This window comes from Drosophila ficusphila, unplaced genomic scaffold, assembly GCF_018152265.1.
Source record: "Drosophila ficusphila isolate 14025-0441.05 unplaced genomic scaffold, ASM1815226v1 contig_791, whole genome shotgun sequence".
In the NCBI taxonomy this organism is placed as follows: Eukaryota; Metazoa; Arthropoda; class Insecta; order Diptera; family Drosophilidae; genus Drosophila; species Drosophila ficusphila.
The window spans coordinates 4,395,680-4,416,525 of record NW_025064737.1 but is presented as its reverse complement, the minus strand read 5'-3'; the positions used below and the strand labels follow the sequence as shown (position 1 = coordinate 4,416,525).

Below are 20,846 nucleotides of genomic sequence, written 5' to 3'. Positions count from 1 at the left end.
GTGTATGTTGCGCTTAATGGTGAAAAGAACAACATTCTGGACACTAATTGGAGTTTAAACTTCTATGCCAAAGCAACAAATTAAGACGAGCATCTGAGGGTTTTTTAGATTGACACCGCTTCAAATATAACTTAAGCAGCATCTTTAAATGGAGCTGGTATATATTCATGCTCCTTATTAATAGTGCTTCAAACAGGAGTTTCGTGTCCTTTAATAATCCACTGTAAGAGTATTTAAATCTTCTATCTGCGACAAAAGCCAGGCTTCCTTTTCTTTTGTTCAGTTATTTAGCATGTTGAGGTAAACCCCATCTCCCTTATTTGCAGTTTGTAATTGTTTCTGCCGAAATGCAACAGAAGTTTTTTTTAAGGCGATGCCTTAAGGATCTAGTATTAGAATCCGGCGACTGTTCGGCTCCCTCTGTCCTTTGTTGGGTTTTTGTTGTTTCTGGGCTTCCTGCAATTCCAACAGGAAGCGGAAAGTGGTGGCTGCAATTGTACAATGGCAAAAACGTTGCACAGTGGAACATTTGCCAGATTGTTTGGTTTCAAAAATAAATATATTTTTGTGAAAAGTATTTCTACTTCTTAAGGAAAATGCATGCGTTAAAATTAAATGAGTAGTATATAAAATTCACATTAAAAATCTCCCTTTTAGCGATTAATATATATCAAGTGTTTTTTACTTCACGTTGTACCATTTCTGGTTGGAAAACGATATGGGAAAATTTTTTAAGAAATCGCAGCGGGCAAGAACTGGGAGTAACTCTTTCCCTCAATTTAGTTGTTCAAGCGGAAGGGATTACCATCAACCCCGTTTCCACTTGGGTTTAGCCGGGACAGCCACCACTTTTGCACCACTGTGCTGCAAGGGCGGTAACTTCGAGGGGAGCTGGTTATAGCCAGAAGTCCACTTCAGGCATTGACATGTGCCGGGCCACACGGCCAGCAAAGTCGATGGCCCCTCTCGCTGAAAAGGGTGACCACCAGCAGCACCACCGGCAAATTGAGGGCTGCTCCGCTCACGGCACTGAGCCAATAATTAAACTAAACTAAAGCAGCCAGCAGGGGAGGGGGAGCGGAGATGCAACCCCTAGTCGGGGAATTGCCAGCTCTGCCAGCTCTGAAAATAGGGTGAACAAATTTTCATTCCACTTTTCGCTGTGCAAAAAAAAGAGTGCATTGAAAATATAGAAAACGGTGCAGCTGGCAAACCGAATAAGCAAACACTCTTACAGAAGGAGGATTAATAACCTCAAGATCTATTCAACTAGTACTTCAAAAAGGCCCAGCACAAACGCCAATAAAATTTTTGGATTTAGGATAGAAATAGTTATTTTGAAAGAGTTTTTCATTTTATAATTTGGAGAAATATTTGAGTCAACAGATAATTTGTTTTGGGTAAAGTACAACTGCACTTTACTAGTTTACTTATCGTTCGTGGTTAGGTTATAATTAACTGCAATTGCAAAGTCAATTTTTAAATTGTATCTTGTAAATGTAGAAAATGAATTTTTTTTTACTTTGTTCTTAAGTTTTAGTCTAGTATTATAATTATATAGCGTTGTTCAAAATAGTTCCAAACATTTTTAAACAGAAGGTCCAGCGGGTTGGGAGAACAAGGATCCTTCTGGTACTGCTGATCTGAGGTAGGATGATTCTCCCAGAACGTGTTAAACTTCTGGACAAAGCTGACATGCCATCGACGAGGGTACAGGGGGTAATAAAAATAAAAAGGTATTGTAAATTAGAGCAAAGCCAGCCAAGAGGGGGTGCCATCGAGTGTCGAGGGTTGCTCGGTTACAACTAATCAGTTGTGGAGGAATGTTGCGCAGACGCTGTAACAGCTGTCACTATTATTTTTATTTTTTTTCATATGGTTTCTGGTCTTGTTTTCCTTTGGGTCGGGTTAGGGTTGCCAGGCGCATTTGGGAATGCGTCGCGCGTGTCAAGAAAATCTTGAAAAATCTTGGTAAACATCCTGGCCCGCAAGCGTGGAAACTGTGCGAAATCAATACAGATTATGTACGAGGACGGGATAAGGCGACATTTGGCCGCCTACCTAAAAAATAGGGAGGGATGCCTGATGCAATGTGCAATTACATGCATGAGATTGGAAAATCGGAAATCAGAGCGGGTTAAAGGTGAGGATCAGGGCCAGGTAGAAACCGGACGGCCCGTGTGTGAAAATCATCGGAGCGGAATTAAATCCCTCCCCGAAAAGCCGTGGGATTAATTAGCATTTGGTTTCGGGACAGCATTCTTTCCCCGTCCTATATTTCCCTTTACTAAAAATTTTAATTTATGCATTTGGCGGACAGCAACGTGTCAAGTGAATGTCAAACAAATCTGTGAAAACAGTTTTGTGGAATCATCATCCCAGGAGAAAATTCAAATTGATTTGTAAGCTTCAAATGAAGCAAGGAGAAAGAGGAGATAACCAGTTCCTGCGAACCGTGTGACATTTGACGGGGTACAGAAAAAAAAAACAGTCCAACGATCCTTGTCCACTGGCGGACTTACAAGTTTGTCTTTTGATGTTTGTCCGCGAGTTTGTCCGCCAGTTTATTTCGCCTTATTTTGTTTCGGGGTTAACTTGTTCCTTCGCTTTGTTTGCCCGGTTGTTTGTGGTCCTTCAAAGTTGTTGGCTGTCGACTTGTCCACGGTTCAGTGGACTTGGGTTCCTCGGGTCGAGTGAACCCTTTACGGGCTTAGTTCACGATGGGTTAAATGCAGATCGAAGTGAGGAAATTTTATTTGCATACAATTTAGCTTAAATAATTTGTTTACACAAACGATTTGTCTGGGGAATTACAGATGGAAAGTTCTGATAATCTCAAAGATAAACGGGAAATGATCTAGTAATTTCTAAGGCGCAAACGAAATAAGAATACCCTAAATGCTTAATGATCTTAGACGACAATTCTTATTATCTGTTAATATCAAGTTGTTTTTGATTGTTTACAATTTTAAGTTCTAAATCAATTAAATTTATTTAATGACTAAAAACGTTTATATTTTCTTTTTAACTTGTCAAAAAAACTTACCAAAAATGAAATAAGTAAAAGCAGGAATCTGTAAAAAGAGATTGTATGATTAGTAAGACTGATTCATAGTACAAAAGCAATTTAAAATTCGAGCCAAACCAGAAATTGTCTTTCTAATGATATGTTTGTGGATGCATTGTCAGGTTTATGCCCCATCAATCTACGAGCATCTGTGGCTGGGAAAACACGACCCACCTTTCGCCAGGGGCCCTAACCTAAATCAACAAATCGGCCCAAAGCTGTCCGCTCCGATTTAGAGCAGAAAACTTGGAAAGGTTCGCAGGCAAACACAAATGAACAAACAACGATCAGGGAATGCCAACAAAGTTGTCAAATCAAACAGAGAAGTTGAGGAGCAGAAACGAGATCCATACCACGGCAGATCCACTTTGGATCGCTTGGTTTTGGTGTTAAAAATATGAGAAACATTTATAACTTTTTGCTGGTGAGTTTTTCTTTCGAGCTGGCTGGCATTTAAAGAACTTTAGCGATTTATGCGTCTGTCAGTGGAGGCAGGCGAAACCTGATTTGCTGCTGACGACCAAGAACCAAGAACCGAGAACCAAGAACGAGGACTAAGGCCAGGAGGCCCAGCCAAAGTCGCCAGAGTTTAAAGGGCCCGAGTGTAGGTAGGAAATAAAACCAGACCCCGGTCCAAAATGGAGAAGGAGGACGGAGGAGGAGTGACTACGCAATAGACGGCAGGAATCGAAGCGGGAGACTGCGGCCCGCAGACTCCAGTCACTGCCTCTGCTGCATTCCGCTGGCGAGTTGGACTCCCAACTTCCATCGATTCGGCCACATGTTGCACACACTGTGAGAATGAATTTAATTAAAGCAAATCCAACCCACAGTAAAAGCCAAGGGACCAATGGAGCGCCACACAACCCGACCAGACAGCCGCCAGACCCCGATCCGGATCTCCATCGGCGGATCCAGCTGAGTGCAACTAGTCCAAAGTCTAGTAGTGGCCAACCGTGGGACAAATTTGCGGCCAGATCGATGCAGAAGGTGAGCTGGTGTTTCAAATCCAAGTGGGAAGCACAAGAAATTAATTAGATTACGACATTAATTTATTTACTTCATATAACAACCAAATAGATCAAATACTGTTTCTGGTTTCTTGGTTTTGTGCTTATTCGATTTTACGTTAAATTGCATATTAAATTCAAAGTTTAGAAGAGAAGCTTTTTGTTTGTAAAAAACCTAACTACAAAAGCCAGATAAGAAGTGTATTGCTTATTTTCTGTTTTGTTGTTACATATATCAAGTTTACTTTAAGGAAATAATTCAGAGATAAGAAAACATTAGAATTTAGTGTATGATGATAAGAATAAAATTCTGTAAAGGGCTTGACAAATTCAGACGGAAGCGTGTTAAAATGAATAATAGTTAGTTTGGCGTATCAACATACATATGTGTGATTATTCGAGAAAAACAAAATAAAAGTGAACGCAAATTGGAATCAATGTGCAGCCGTGGTTTCCACGATGTGCACCACAACAATGCCAATTAAATCCCATTTCAGTGGCACATTAAAATGCAATAAAATATATTTTGTGTGACTGTGTGAGCGCGAGAGGCTCTTGCCATTGGAGCGTTAAAAATATTTCATGCCCAATACACAGCCTCAGTTTTGTGGCACAGCATTCGTGGCTCCTTGCTGCACATGCACCGAAAAAGTGAGACAAGCAAACCAACCAGAAGAAACTACGCGTAGAGGAGATGCCTTAAGTTGGCCGGCGATAAGCTCACAATGGGTCTGCAGTTTTTAGAGTTGAACGAATTATGTAGCCTCGAAAACGAAATTCGCCGCCGCATATTTAGCTCGCATTTCAGCATAATTTGATGTAATTTCAGTGGTCTCCTGAAACATTTTGTGTGTGCGCTGTCGATGCTCAAGAGCTCCGATTGCCGAGAGCCACGATCGTGGCTGCCATCTGACCACGAAATTATATTGCGGAATATTGATCAGTCCCGATTCCAAGGTTATTCCACTCCCTTTGGCTCGAACGTGTCCACTTCGCCAAAACTTCTCAAACTGCGTGACGGCCCCAAAGGCTTTTATTTTCAATTCTTTCACTAAATAAGGCATTTTTAAAAACCTTTAATAATATCCGCAGACAAAACGTGGTTTTATAATTGTGTGCATTATAAACCAACCAAACAATTTGTTTAAACTTTATAACTTATGCTTCTTCGTTTTGGCAAATAGTTTCTACCACTGGCATTTTTTTTGCTAGGATTATAGCCAACTCCCGAGTTTGAGGCAGGAATCCTTATACATGTAAGCAATGTAAAGAATCTTTATAAGCACTGGAACTTCGTCCCCACTTCCCTCTGCAAAGGGTGTCAGTTTGTCAGGCTTAGTTGGCCAAGAAGCTCAGGCGATTAACTGTGGCTCGCGACTTGGCCAAAAGCGAGCCACCCCTTCGCTCCTTAAATCCCCCTTGGCAAACCGCAAAAGTGAAAAATTCGCCTGTTTTTGTTATCTTAACCCGTTCGTGGCCCCTACCCATTGCTTGCATTGCAATGAAATAAATGAAGTTAAGCCAATTTGAGGTTAAAATCCAAAGAAGGAATTCATTATTTTTGTTGATGTTTTTTTCTGTGGTTGCCACTCGAAACGTGTGTCCTGCTTGGGGAAAAGGAATTCGCAAAAGAGTTGAGCCAAATGATGACACCTGTGGAGTAACGAACATCACAATACTCTTGGTAAACCAGAAAACCCTAATTTACTTATTTCTTATAACAATCCATTTTTTTTTATCGTTGCCAGCAAATTTTGTTAAGTTAACAATTAACGTCAAAAATGTAGAAATATTACGTATACGCATGTTAATCTTGGACTTCAAATTTTTTTTTATTTAAAAAGGTTTTCAGCAAAACTGGACAGAGAGTAAGGAAAGGCATATTTAAACGAAACTGGATGAACTAAGTTATCCTCGATTGTTAGGGTATTTCAAGCCATCTAAAAAACCACAGAAATGCGACAAATGCAACAATAGCTGTAAAAAACAACCAAAATAAAAAGAAGTAAGGAAGGAGAGACAGTGGAAAAGCAGAAACCGCAATAAACTTGAGTGGAAACCATAAGATCAGACGCAGGATAAGCCAGGAAAAGAAGCCAAGCCCGTAAATGGCTGCAAATGTTAGGTTAGGACGCCAAAAATATCCTTATCTAAGGCCCAAACTGTATGGTTTGCATACATTGGCATATATTGCACACACACGACCGATAAATTGCTTTATAATGAAAGGTAACCAATCGCGCAACCAGTTTGGCCGATAACATTCACCAGCTTTGAATGCTGTGGCTGCTTTTCGCTGCCCGTGTTGTTTTTGTTGATGTTTCTTTGTGCTGTAGGGCGGCCAACTCCAAAAGGGCATCACAAAAACGTAAACAACATCCCACAACAGCAATCTACAATAACAACAACCTGCATTCGAGACAAGAGGGCCGAGATTCAGAGGCCGAGGATTTTAACCAGGAAAGGGAACGGGGACCACCGCCAACGGCGGCAACATTCAAAACAACAACAAAACAGTAAAAAAATATTTATTTCACAGAGAACGAGAAATAAAGTTATTTTTGCAAAGAAATTAAAATGATGATACCTTTCTTTGTTTTGATTAATAAGACATAAACATTTATTAAATATCATCCCCAAGATATTTTGTATTTTCTGCTTTTGAACTATACTCGTGAATAGTATTCCTATTATAGGAACACATTTAAAATATTTATGCCTCAACATCCAAATTAAAAATTTAAATATCTCAAACATTTATGTATAAAACAGTAAAAACTCCTAATCTTCCATTTATATTAATGTATTCTCCAAGTTACCCCACTTAAAAAACTGCAAGCAACTATTCGCCGCCTCGAAGGAGGTTTTCCCATAAAGTATTTGTTGTATTTGTTAATATTGTTGGTGCATCCCAAGCCGATAACAACCAGTGGAAATAATATATATATTATAACACGTTTTGCTTGTAAGCTATCCAAAACTTGAAGTAAACTGTTTATATTTATAGAGATACAAAAATATTTTAAAACTACTCATCGTTTTGTATTTGGATAGCTATAATCTCAAACCTATAACCTAAAATCCTATATTTATTTAATAGTTGGTATGCATCACCCAATATTTTTTCTCGTGTGCATATTTCCCGTCTGCAGGAGCAGACAAAGATGCGTGTCTGGCTCTTTAGACATCCATCTCCCTGCTCCTTTTGCCAGGCGCGCTGCACCACTCAACATCCTTAGCTCCTTCGTTTGCACTCACATTGAGAATTCCATTGAAATCGTTTGAAAATTGAGCCCACTGCTGAACAAACTTGGGGCTGAAGGGGATGGTGCGGGGTTTCGAGGGGTAGACTCGTCTGCCGCCCTTCTTGTAATAAATAAACGCCGGCCGAGCAGCGACAACAACAATATTATCAAGAAATGAAGCGACTGATGATGACGTTGTAGAGTTTTCTGCACAGAGGAAATTAAATGATTAAAAAATCATTTCTTTTTTCCGAAAATACTTATAAATTAATCATTTCCAATAAAGCGGTGTAAATTTGTATTTTATCTTAAATGATTAGAAGACATTAAAAAATTTGTATTCTTACTTTGTAACAACCACTTTCCTTTGTGCCATGTACTGCAAATTGCCAAGAGATACTTTTCTAACTATTTTAAAGGTCCTTTAACTCGTACAAAAAATTAAAAACCAAATAAAAGTTTTTAATATATTTTCTGTGTGGCATTCTACTCCTGCTCCTCCTTCTTCAGCTTGTACATACAAATGTTGCCATTAAATGTGTAAAAATAACAAAGCATATGAGTTGCATTTTCAACGGGCCGAAGGAAACGGATGAACATTACGAGCTGCGCAAAAAAAGGAGGAAAAAGGAGTTACGAGGGGGCTGGCAAAAGTTGGGGGTGCTGCATCACCCGCATAATAAACCAGAGCGCATAAAAATGTGTGTAAAATTGCAACCGCAACGTATTTCGCCTGTAATTGCCCAGACAGACGACAAAAAAGGGGTTAAGGAGGGGAAAAGTGGGGAGTGGCAGGAGGTGCCGAGAACAAAGTTGCACTCACGCAGCTCCAGACCCAGAATCGGAATGAAGAATCAGAGAATCAGACGCAGTCTTCAGACCCCACCAGACGAACTGGAGTGCCAGGGGAACAGCGAGGGGAGGGGAGTGGGGGGCATCACAACAAGAAGTAAGCCGGCAGATGAAACGGTCAGACACTAAGCCCGCCGTCCAACAAAAACAACAGCCCCATCAGCTGCAACAACAAAACATCCGGCGAGAGCGACAAATAGCAAAAACAACGAATTGGAATGCAACTCAAGATATGCCTTACCGAGCACTGTTGTACCCTGTAGAATTCCTTTAATAAACTATTATTTTAGCAATGGCATTACCTTCAGAATCCTATGTAAAACACTTAAGGGTATACGAAATCCTAAAATACAATGTGAACGATGCTCATGATTTACTTTGTTAAAACAATAGATTTGATTAATGGAGCCCTTAAATCGCTGATAAGTAGGCAATACATTTTTACTAAATTCAGATTCGATTCATTAAGAGAATAACTATTTATAAGCTTTTTTAAACAACAAATTCTTTCAAGTTCAGTCAAAAACATTTTGTGAAAAAATACATTCTAGATGTTCCCTAAACCCCGCACAGCCCGCATATAGAGGGTATTCCAAACGGCAAAGTCGGCAATACAAGTGCCAGAGCAGAGCGAGCGCCACACGCAGACATGCACCCGCGCCCTCACACGAACACAAAAGGAAGCAAGTCGCAGGATGGATTAAAGGAGAGGAGAGGCAGAGCAGGACAACGAGATGGAGCTCGGCGGAGAAGAGGCGGAATCTGCATCTTTAGCCTCTCTCTTTCTCTTTTCGTGTTTATATGTATGCGTGTGTGTGTGAAGTGGAGCTTGGCGTTGACGTCGACGCAGCAAAATTTCATGAATGGAATTTGTAAATTTTATTTTCATTTGCAACGATTCGTTTTTCCTCTTCCTCTCGTAGTGTTGTTGCTGTAGCGCTAATCATGTGAAGAGCAAAAGGAAGAGGAGAGGGAAAGACAGAGACAGAATGAGACCCCAAGTGGGGCAGACAACAACAATGATGTGGCATGTTGTTCAACCTCTTGTGTTTGCTCCCTCTCGCTCCGTTCCACCCCTCTGCCCCATAGAATTCTGTGTGCGAAACGAGTTTTGCGGTCGTTGAAAATTTTTGCATATTTGTGGCAAGCTGTGGTCTTCTTCTTTCACCTCTAATACACCAGCAAATGCCGCAAATAATGTTTTCCTTAGCTCTAATCAGCAAACGAAACAGCATAAGCAACGTGGGAGATAGAGTGAAAGAGATAGTGAGTAGAGCGAAGTGGGCGAGAAACTAATGCGTTTTTAATTGTTGTTGCTGCACGATACGGGTTGATGACGTCCCAAAAAAAGCGTCTTTCTTGTGTCACTAATTTTACTTTTTTTGTTTCTGTGCTAATTACCCGACCACCAAAAGTGATTTAGAAGTTTAGAGTGGGAAAGTAAAAAGAGATAGGAAATTAAATTACGAAATAATTTTAATACAGTAGTCTCTCTTAAAAGTAAAACTTAATTACATATTATTAAAATTTTAAATATGTTTTTTTAACGCCTACTATTTAATTGGCCTCTTCTAGGTTCAAATTGCATTTTGGAGGTAAAAGCAAATTTTTGTTTGGCATAGGTTACGAAACGAATTAAAAAATAAACTAGATTTGTATATATTCTCCATTTATATTTAAGGTTTGAGCTATCGATGCTTGACTGTAAGCTAAGTTTCTGGTTGCGTTTCCAGGAATAAAAATTGTTAATTATATTACAGCGTAAACAAAGTAAATAACGCTCGATTGAAGCCTGGTGGGGGATGGTATGGGGAGTTTCGGTCGCGAAGAGGAGACACGAAATTCCATTATACAAAAATGCGGCGAGACCGCAATTACAGAGCAAAGTAGATAAACGACAAACGGCGACAACGAGTGGAACAAGTAGATGAGTAGCCGAACAAGAAGAAGCCCCAGCGAAAAAAGAGAGCCAACGGCTCTCTGGCAAATTAAGTACATAAAGCGCAGCAAATGGACAGAGGAGCCATGGTGAGTGCAAAAAATAAACAAAAAATAAAACGGGAATTCGAGAAGATTAACCCGAACTTTTGACATACTCTATCTAGAGTCTAGTATAGCAGCTAAGAAACGAAAAACACAGAAACACATGTACATATAAATAGCCTGTGACCGACTTTTCATTATCATTAAAAACTACTTTAAATTTAAAAACCCGAACTTATTTCCTTTCTCATCATGAAATGTTTCAGACTGATAAAATCAATGAATTTACAATTCCGCAACGACTTTTGCATTTTAGCTGGGTAGGATAAAAACCAAGTGACAAACAAACATTTTTTTAAACCCTTTCTTAAGTGACTTTTTTTTGCATTTAACATTCAACATTGTACCACGAAACATACCTGATCTAGCATCTCTTAACACATTTCCTAAAAAAGAGTATTAAATGAAATCTTAAGAGCCAAAAGAACAGAACCCGCAAAAAGAGCAATAAAACAACAAGAACAAAAACAACAGCGAAGCAGTAAAAATAGCCATTTGACTTTGAACTTTGCGACTTCTGCGTTGGAGGTGAGGGAAAGGATATAGCCGATGATGTGCATATGGATAAGTATGGGGGTATATAACCAGCCGATGCCGATGCCGCTGTCTGTGCGTGTGATCGCACACGGATTGGCATTCCTCTGCGTGGATGTGGGATATAGTACACAATATGGGTGTGGATAATACGGCCATATAATCTAATCGGGCAATGCGAAACGTGTGTCGATTTAAACTCGAGGCCATAAACAAGCAGAAACAAGGCGATATAAATTAGTATAAGGCAATAACTGGAGGACTGGGCTGGGAAACGAGTCTGCGGTGGCAAAAGGTGGCACAAGTCAGAGGAATAATCTAGTAAAATCATAGCAGGTGCCCAGAAATTCAACATATACAGTAATACATAACCTAAATGATACCAAATCAAATCTCGGGTAAAATGAATTATTTCGTTCGAACTCCAAACGTTTTTTAAATCCCTTTGGCAATGTATTTGTCAGAACAGTGCTGAACGTTTCATAAAGCTAGTACAGTTAATGAACTATTTCCTATATTAAATTTTTTACAATCCTTCCAGTTAGAAATCAGCAGGGAAACGAAGGTTTCCCTTAGCTAAACTGTACATGGAACCACCTGTTAAGCCACCGTAAAAGAAACAAATTATCAGAAGGCCTAGAACACGGAGAACCTAACAGTTTGAAGACGGCGCTTAATTATAAAACAACAAATCGAACAAATTCAAGCAGCGCAGCTGTCTTGAAGGAGGAACAGATATAGGAGAGCCAGGCAGGTGTGTATCTGTATCTGAGTGCCATTGAGCCTGATGCTCGGGCATAAATTATGAGCACGTACACGGAGATCTCGGGATGCCGGGGATTATAAAAGATCATCCCACAGGCAAACGAAAAAGTAGGAGGAGGAGGCTGACAAGGAGGACCAAAGATGCATGTCCGCTTCCCTATTCATTCAGAAGATGATGCAAAATGTCCTCGGAATTGCCTTGCCTTTGTCTTCGGCAGCTGCCATTCTGGCTTTCCCGTTCGGCAGAAGAAAGTGAACCACTACTGCCAGCGACTTTCGCAATTGTCTCAATGGCCGAGGTCCTCCACTCACACTTCCTTTGTCCTAGATGATGCAGCTGTATCTTGAGAATCGCCCCGTGTCCCATAAATTGCATTCGTTATCGATTTTCACAAAGTTTTTCTTTCACTCGGATCTGGGTTCCGTTTTTCATTTTTTTGAATTCCTAGGATCTTGGGGTGAAATGCTTTTACCTTTCGCATAATTCCATATGCATTAGGCAATTAGAGCAGGCAATTTCCAGGGGCAGCTGTTCGATCGCTCTCCTTTATGGCATAATCAAATCAAATCAATTTCGTGTAATTATCTAGGGTTGCATTTTTTTCGTGTCATATAAATATTGGACAGGAATTATGATTACGGTGAGCCTTTTTTTAACGTCTAGGGTGGCAAGGCTTGAGGGTCCCAGCATGGGAATATATCTTTTCTGCGTGATCAACCATAAGCCAGTTTGTGACCCTTTAGTCTCCGTAAATTAACAAAATCTTTACTCTACGGATTACGTGTTCTTTACAAATTGTTTTATTCGTTTCGTAAGGAACTATACAAAATATATAATATATAAATTTATTTAGATTCCAAGAGCGACCTTGATTGAACCCTAAAAAAGCCCTCATTTAGGGGTCTTCAAAAGAAAAAAAAAATGTATAAATATACAACATATATGTATATATTCTGTTTATTTTTTTTCAATATAACTGGCGATATATACAGTTGTTTATATGAATGTTGTTCTTATTTTTACTGAACTTATGTGTACTTCTCCCTTTCACAACATCGCATATTAATCATTACGATAAATCATTTTATCAATGAAGTGCAAAGTTACTTTGCGACATCAAAAACCAAAGTTGAGAAAAAAGAGCCAAGCGAATTAAATGTTTTGCGAAAAGGGAGTAAAAAAGCGAGGGAGAATGAAAAAGCTGCCACAACGCCAATGTGACCTAATTGGTTCCGGAGTTTGAGAATGGGAATGGATTATATTCCTGTTGCCGTTTTTGTAGCTGTCATCAAGTGACGACGTCACCCACAATCCAACCATTGGACAACAACAAATAAGTTGTCATACGTGAGCATGGACACCACCCTCATCCGATTGGATGGGGCATCATCCGGGCTCGAAATGCAGCAGGAAATCGATGACGCTGAAGTGGACGAAGGCGGAGCAGTCACGCAGTCACTGAAAATACCGGGGAGACTGTTTTATTATACCCTTGCAGTGAGTCGGTTTAATTATCTAAGGGTTCCACAAAAGTCTTCCAAGGTTTTCAATTATTAAATAAAGTTTTCGATTGTTTAAAAATACTTCTCTTTTCAAAACAACAATTTTTAACTGCTTAGCTGTTTAAATATTTGAAAGACAGTATATTTGCATAAAAAAATATCCTCTTGTAAAATATAAATACATACATAATTTCGTTGTATATCACAGGGTTAATTAAATCCGAAGAGAAATATAACTTCTAGAGTATCTAAATCTTTGTCATTGCCAACATTACTCTCTCTACCCTTTTCTCATTTCTCCTCTTTTTGCTCCAATTTGCACGCACAAAAAGCCACAAAAGTCGCGACTCGGATTGCGTATCTGTGTGTGATTTTGAGAGCGCGCGTGTGGGTAAATGTGGGGCCTCGCAGAGAAATTCCATATTCCACATTTTTTATGCGGCCAACGCAGCAGCAACATCAACAGAAACAACAGCAACAACAATTGCTGATGCCACTGCGCCGACTTCGCGTTGCCTCGTCTTTTCTTTAGCTTCGCTCTTTAATTTTACTTTTTTGTTGCTTTCGCAAAAAATTTTTAAAAATAGCCAGGCAAACCAAAAGCCCAACAGAAACCAGCCAGCAGCACTGACAAAAAAATAAACAACAAAAAAGACGAAATTAAATTAAGTCAGTGGCCGAGTCAGCAATAACGAATGTTAACACACTTTTTCTAAGGGGACTACATTATATTGCAGATAAATATTTCTATTAAAAGATTTTAAAAATAAAGATACAAAGCTTTTTAAACACCTTGTAGAAAGTTTGCTTAAATGACATTAAAGGCGCATTTTATGACATGCTTTAGTAAAAAAAGGTTTCTTAGTATTAAATTTAAAACTATGTACTTTAAGAAACATAATTTCAAAATAATACATCATAATACTTCCGGGTTAAAAACATGAAGACATACTCGTAGTGCTTACATTTTTGAAAGAATTTTATTTCTTTAGCAATACCCTATTTTCGAAGTGTTTGCATAGGAAATAAATTTAGCAATTTTTTATTTATGAATTGTTTTTAAGTCAACAAAACTGCTTGAATTTTCTTACTTCTTCGTAGCAAAGTTAACACATTAAAGGTCATTCGTTTGTTGTGCAGTACCAATTGACAATTGGTAAAAAGTTGTATTGGCGTCAATTGCTAACCCTATGCGCAATAAAAGATCACTAAATACTTATTGCTATTTCGCACTCTAATTAAAGCAAAGGGTATCAGAAGGCAAGGGCAGAGATTAAATAAAAGCAACAAGCACAGCAGCGGTCAGCACACTAACAACACATCAAGCGGAGGGAATCAGCAACAAAAGCATATTAATGAAATCGCTTTTAACTCGTTTCGCTTAAGTATTTTATGCCAGCGGGCGTGTGTGTCTGGCATGGAGACATGCCTCCTCATGTGGCCCCTCATTTGGTCTGTTATAAAAGTGCAACAACAACTTAATACACACACAGTCACTCGAAAATATATAAAAAAGAAATAAGGCAGCACATGATAAAAACAAACACGATACGATCGCCGGGCAAGCGATGACCCAAAGCGGGCAGACCACAATAAAAAATGGAATTCGAGTGTTTAATATATTATGAAAAGTGTTAGCCTGTCCTAAAATCTCTGTATATATTGCTTGGAGCAAGTGCGCCAATTTTATTTGATCTTGGACGTGGTGTGCGTGATAATTTTTTTTTGAGGGTGATTGTATAAGCCACTTGATTAGCTTCAGGTCGGAGTTGCCAGACGGTCTAAACGTGGAAGCTTAAGACCGGCGAATTATAAAAAGATTTTAATATTTATTTTTCGTCAAGCTTATCAAAAATTATCAAATACCTTCAGCTCAAATAAGATTTTTATACAGTTGTATAGGGTTATTACAAAGCCAAAAAAATTGACCCGTATTTAAAATAGATTTGTCATTTTATATCAATTTGGCAGTAAAGTACGTTGTCAAGAAGCCTACACAAATGATCTTGAGATTTAGGTTATAACAACTGTAATCAATTAAGCAAAGCACGTTAAAAATGGCAAGTGGGCATGAAAGCCGAATATAAATAGTGAGTAATTCAGTGATTTTGAGTCACTAAAAATTTAAAACGAGGGCTCTGTTAGAAATCTTTCTTCCATGTAATAAAACATAACTAAGAATGACCTCAATTCCACAATTTTTGAGGGTCTTATCGCCGAAACAGCAGATAAAAATACGAGCTCAAATCAAAGCTGTTTGTGTCACAAGTGCATTTATAGAGAGATTAGTTTTCTTCGGCGACATGGGAAAACAAAACGGAGTGTACAAATCACTGCTTCCGTAAAGATATATTGAATTTGGTGGAAACTATGGCGGCACAAAACGATGTGTATACCAAACAGGGGCGAACAGGTAACAGAGGCGCTTAGAGCAACTGGTTCACAAAAGACCCGACCAAAAGACCAAGACTGCGCCCGAAGGCCAAGCGAAATCAAAGTAACCAAATACAAAAATAAAAAAAAATACAAAGCAAAAAATGGAAAAAGAGAAAAATAAAAACTGCAGACTCGAGAAATAACGTCGCCCAATACATGGAGATGGAGAAAAAGCCATGAGACAGCGTCGTCTTCGATGGCCGCCATTGCCTCTTTTGGAGCATGTTTATACGAACGTGCATAATGGCCAGAGTATTGGTGGGCATTTGGGTGTGAGCGTGTGGAGGTCATCAAACTATGACGTCGCCAAAAGCTGACCCAGACGATTGCATTTCTTCCTGGGAACTCCTGCAATTCAAACGCCTGCTTTTATCGGTGAAAGTTGGAACCTAGGTCTTATCACCCGAAAAACCAAGTTCCGTGTTCCCATATCTGGGTTAATTGATACGCTGATAAGGTCGTGTAGCCATCATGTGCCAGTTTTTAGATGGTAATGTTTCACAACTCTGGCAAAAATAGAACCACACCCTGTTCAACATTTTCCACTCCAGTCTCTGCTGATCACGTGCAAAGTCACAGCATCCCAAAGTTTCATTGAGCTTTTGTGCCCCAAATTAAAAACTTATCAAAGATTTCGAGTCCCCATGGGCAAAAGTTTCCGGCGCATGCAACATGCTTATATATAAAATATACAGTGTTCGCTTGCAAATGTAGTATAAAAAAGATCGGATCTGATAAAAGTATTATTACCCCATTAGAAGTTTTTTTTTTCTCAGGACTGTAAAAATAATTGACTTTTGTGTTTAGCTACTGCTGATAAGAACTACTGTTTGGTATAATACATTTTTATAAGCTGGAAAAAGCTAATATTATACGGTAATGCTTAAACTTTTTTCACGAAAAACTTTTTCACTATTGTGTTAAAATTATTTTTTGATTTCCCGTTTTTCTGCTAACACTATTTGTAACTAAATAAATGTATACTCATTATCTGCTAGTGACCACTGTGCGGACGAGTTACTGGTCCTCATACGCGACTTTACACTCGAGATAAATCAAATTAGAATGATTGCAAATGAAATTGGAGTGACGTCAGCGCACAAATCCCATGAATTGGATTCTGCCAGGAATTCGTTAGCCGTTAGCCAACAACCCACACAGACAAAGTAAGAAACTCACGCCATTAGAGATGGCTGACAGGTAGCTGCAATTATATAAAGTGCGCATTATCATCAGCCCCCCTCTTTTTTGTCAAGATGCTCCACCACCACCCACCCCCTCTTATCGGGCATCCTCTTGTTGCAGCTGCTGTGTCAGCTGGACCGGCTTGAAATTTTGTTATATATTTTTTAGCCGGCAGTTGGGGGCGCACGCCCAAAAAACAGTTGGTTTTTTTTCGAGCTCCCCTTGTATAAAGAAAATGCCCAGCGCAGCACCCCACACACACACTGGCACACACACATGTCACATTCTCTACTTCTAGTACCACCTACCACATTTTTTCCGTTCCGCCTTCGTATGGATTTTTTCCGCCACGTTTTTCACTGGGTTCCAAGTGGGATAGCAAAATGCTTTTGATCGCAAATTACAGGTAATAACGTCACCTGTCGATTGGTATTGGTTTCAGTGCGATATCTTCACTATTTCTGGGTGTAAAACGGCACAAACTAGCGCACAATGTGCTTACGGGCTGCTGCTTCCTCTTCTTTCGGGACGGCGAGAGCGAGCAAGAGAGATGGAGAGACGAGGCGGCGAATTGAAAAGCAACAGCAAACACAACAACAAACAGGGGGCGAAATGCGGCACTTGATGACGTTCGTTTCACCCACTTCTTTCTCAATATCGCAAAATAGTTGCTATTATTTGCGTGAAGTTAAGTTAGATTTTCCAGATTTCACAGGGTTTTTAACCACTCCAACCTCGACACACTTCAAAAGCCAAAAGCAAAATTGAACAACTCAACGTTTGTGTGTGTGTGTGCTTTGCCTTTCATACTTTGTTTGTTCTTTTGCACACTCTTTCGTACCGCAGCGTTGCTTTTTCAATATCAATCAGCTGTTAAAACATACGCGCGCCTATTGCGAATATTTTCCAATTCGCCGTTCGCCCGATATTCAAAGGAATATTACACAGACAAATTCGCACTCACACACCCACACGCCCATATGGTTGGTCGACGTTGCCCGGCAAATGTTTTTTTTGTTGTTTACGTTTTGACTTCGGCGCGGTCAGCTGTTTCAAAACAAATCGTTCAGTGTTGCCAGCTGGTGTTGCCCAACACCCACTAAATATTACGGTGCTTAAAGAAAAATCATCCTAAAAATACCAAATTCCTACCAAACTGTAAGCGCTACCGCGTAATTTTAAAAAACTGTTTGCTGGTTGAAATGTATAGTGTGCTTAAAATAAAATGTGATATGCTAAGACTTTTTACGGTTTTCGGAGATGTTTTCTTGATTTGAATCTTAATTTTCCTAGCAAAAATAGGTAGGATTTCAATGACCTGACCACAGGAAATGTAGTTATAAGCTTCTGTAAAAGAATTTTTATTCGCTGTGGCTCGGGGTCCCCAACATTGGAATTTATTTGCTTTTGGACGCAATAGAGGGTGGAGTTCCATCCTTATCACTATCATGGACAAAATTAGGGCAGTTCGTAAAATAAAATATTAACATTTTGCGCTAGAGGGGTGGTTCTAAGGTTTGCGTTCCAAAAAAAACTAAGCCTGTTTGGAAATATGCATATCTGGGGGAGCAAATAAATATGTTCTCGCTTACTTATTTGCAGTTCAAGACTTTCGGCTATTACATTTTCAGTTCAATGATATAATTTGATTTTAGTTAAAGCATAACTCAATCGAAAAATATCATAAAAACTAGTTTTTGTTAAAAGATCTTAATTTAAGCATTTTGTGCAACGTACTGAAGGCTGTCCAAATAAAAAGTCCATTGAACTTTGGTCTGGGAAAGGACAACAAATTCGACGCTTGTCTGGGAGTTCAACACGTTGCCATTTCACAAAGCCGTGAGTGAAAAAAAATAAATAGTACACAAAAAACCAAGATGCAAAAGGGTAAATCTTGATTCTGAAATCATTCCGGTGAGAAGGGAGCCAGACCTAATTGCATTTTCAGCCGCACAATCGAGTGGTTTCTTGATAAGTCATCCTTATCGGGAGGGGATGCAGTCGCAGCACGAGAGATTGCAAATTTTCGGGGCTTATGCAGCGGTTTTATGTGTTTTTTTTTGGCATTTTACTTATGATTAATGGAGACAGGCAAAGGGGTTGAAACGGAACAGTCACATTTAATTCCCGGCAATCGGAGCTGGCTCAAATGTCAATTATGACAAACACCTCGTAGTTGCTGGCCTCCGCGTCCTGAACGATTTGCATGGCGGAGTATGTTATTGCCTTCACCTCAGTTCCCTGCGGATGTTTTCCCAGCTCGAAGGGTTCCCCGTAACAGCGACATGAGATCTCGAAGGTTTCCAAGTCAAACTTTGTAATTTCCAGCTTTTTGCACACCAAATATGGTTCGGCAGAGAAGAGGAACAGCAGCTCGTCAAGAAAGTGGAAGAGAAGTCCCTCCAGATCGTCACCTTGGGCTTCGATCTCGAAGCATTGCTCCACAGACACGTAATCTAGCTCGGTCATATATCCGAACATGGCCACTCCGCACTGCTCGAACGCCTCCTTTAGACTCGTCCCCCAGCCGTGGATTCTGTCAAAATGGGAGAAAGTTAGTGGAAAAACTAAAATGCAGCATTGTAAGAAAATTTATATTCATTGAGTATTGGTTATGATAAATGTGTAGGTAATGAAATGTATTTTAAGTTTCAAACCGTAGCTTTGGAAACTATAATTTTGTATGTGCGTTTCACTAGAAAAATATGTTTTTATTTTGAAGTTAATGCAAAACACCAAAGTCAACTAAATGTGTTTAAGAAGATAAAATCGTTTTTACGATCAGCATTTTGTTTCTGATTTCACATAAAATTATTATCTCCTAATTAAAATTGTTAATTTTATTTGTCAATACTATTTTTTTGTAAATTCTTGTAAGTTTTATCTGTAAAATGCTATGCAAAAAATGTTGGTATAACTACAGTTCTTTAAAAAATTAATACCCTAATTCCCTTATTAAACTTAGTTAGATAATACAAATATTAACCGTTTGGTAGTTTATATTCCAAAAACCGATCTGATAATAATATTTTCAATACACATTTTTTGTTAAATTATATTTGAATTCTACATTAAATCAAGCTCCTATTTCCTAAAATAAGTAACCTCAACTAATTGATAATTAAGTTAATAAAATGCTCTGATTTGTTGTCTCTTAGCTTTATAGTACAAGCGCTAATAATACTTCTAAAACGATCTTCCAAATTTCATAAGGATAGATAATGAACCACCCTACTCCACATGCTTACTCACTGCACATCCGCCGTGTGGTCCAAGTCTGAAATATGATGAAATACTTAATCAACAGGTGAATCATTTTACAAATTAAAATCGAACTTACATTCGTACTTCATCTCCGGCAGCAGAAAGTTGTCCTTGCTAAACTCCACCTCCATTGCTTATTGTTTAATAAAGCAAATTTTGCAGCTAAAAACAAACTATAAACAAACGTGAAATGCCGAGTCGCGGAAAAGAAATCAGCTGTTTGGAACCAGCTGTGTTTTGTTCCACCAGTGCTGCAAAAGTCCTAAAGAAAAGAGTTGCCAAGGTCTGGGAAATATTTTATTAACGTATCTTTGTCAGATTTATTTGAAATAAAGACATATTTTTTGTTTATTCTTCGTACCAATTGGAAAAATGCGGATTTGCAAAATTCCTCAGGTTAAAATTAAACGTACTTCTCAGCTGCTTCCAGCAAATAATTATTTAAAAAACTAACATACATTCATTTTTAATAGCGAATTATAAAATAAATTCCAAAATTCAAACTAAACTTAATAACAAAAATCTAATTTTACGAATTAATTCATATAACCTAATTTTTTTAAGTATTTATGATATGTTTAATTTCTATATATACAAGTGGAGAAACAAATAAATCTTAAATTAGTCAAATATTTTAATGAAAAAACCATTAAAATAATATGTGTAAAGGTCTTTCAATGTTTTAAAAATTAGTTGATCTTATAAAGTTTAATTGTAACAACGTAAGTAAATAAGTTATTTAAACTGGAATTAAAGCACTACTTCCAGTTTATGAACTCATTTTGTTATAGCAATTAAATTACTACAAAGTGCTGGAGTATCTTTCAGCCCCGTTTTGAATTTCTGTAAGAGCTGACCTTGTCCTTTCATTAAATTGCAATCAGCCATAACAACCGAAGCTGTAACCTTGTAAAGCCCATTTGGCAAAAAGCAGTCCACATA

General features: G+C 38.7%; 2 protein-coding genes across 4 annotated transcripts in view; both read right to left on the bottom strand.

Moving 5' to 3' along the window:
• The window catches only part of LOC108098554 (transcription factor E2f1), a 41,152-nt gene extending 23,476 nt beyond the window's left edge, over positions 1-17,676 (bottom strand). The window contains exons 1-3 of one of the 2 annotated variants that reach the window (XM_017201553.2): positions 17,143-17,676; positions 16,949-17,059; positions 3,047-3,074 (exon numbers count right to left, since the gene is read on the bottom strand). The gene's annotated coding sequence lies outside the window, so the exon portion shown is untranslated. Of the gene's footprint in view, positions 1-3,046; positions 3,075-16,948 lie in introns of both variants that reach the window. The other variant, XM_017201552.2, reaches the window with a different exon arrangement.
• A 987-nt stretch (positions 17,677-18,663) lies between these two features.
• LOC108098472 (protein archease-like) lies at positions 18,664-20,136 on the bottom strand. Of its 2 annotated transcripts, none has more exons than XM_017201381.2 (3): positions 19,981-20,136; positions 19,893-19,917; positions 18,664-19,176 (listed from the first exon to the last, which is right to left on the bottom strand). In XM_017201381.2, the coding sequence occupies exons 1-3, from the start codon at positions 20,033-20,035 to the stop codon at positions 18,786-18,788; spliced, it is 471 nt and encodes a 156-aa protein (XP_017056870.1). In that variant the 5' UTR covers positions 20,036-20,136; the 3' UTR covers positions 18,664-18,785. The 2 variants fall into 2 exon arrangements, with proteins under 2 accessions (XP_017056870.1, XP_017056871.1); XM_017201382.2 differs by having other exon boundaries at positions 19,889-19,917; positions 19,981-20,064.
• Positions 20,137-20,846: the final 710 nt, after the last annotated feature.

Coding starts and splice junctions, on each gene's coding strand:
- LOC108098472 (XM_017201381.2), bottom strand. CDS start 20,035: ATGGAGGTGGAGTTTAGCAAGGACAACTTTCTGCTGCCGGAGATGAAG. Junction 19,918..19,980: donor GCCGGAGATGAAGTACGAAT/GTAAGTTCGATT, acceptor ATCATATTTCAG/ACTTGGACCACACGGCGGAT. Junction 19,177..19,892: donor GACCACACGGCGGATGTGCA/GTGAGTAAGCAT, acceptor CCATTTTGACAG/AATCCACGGCTGGGGGACGA.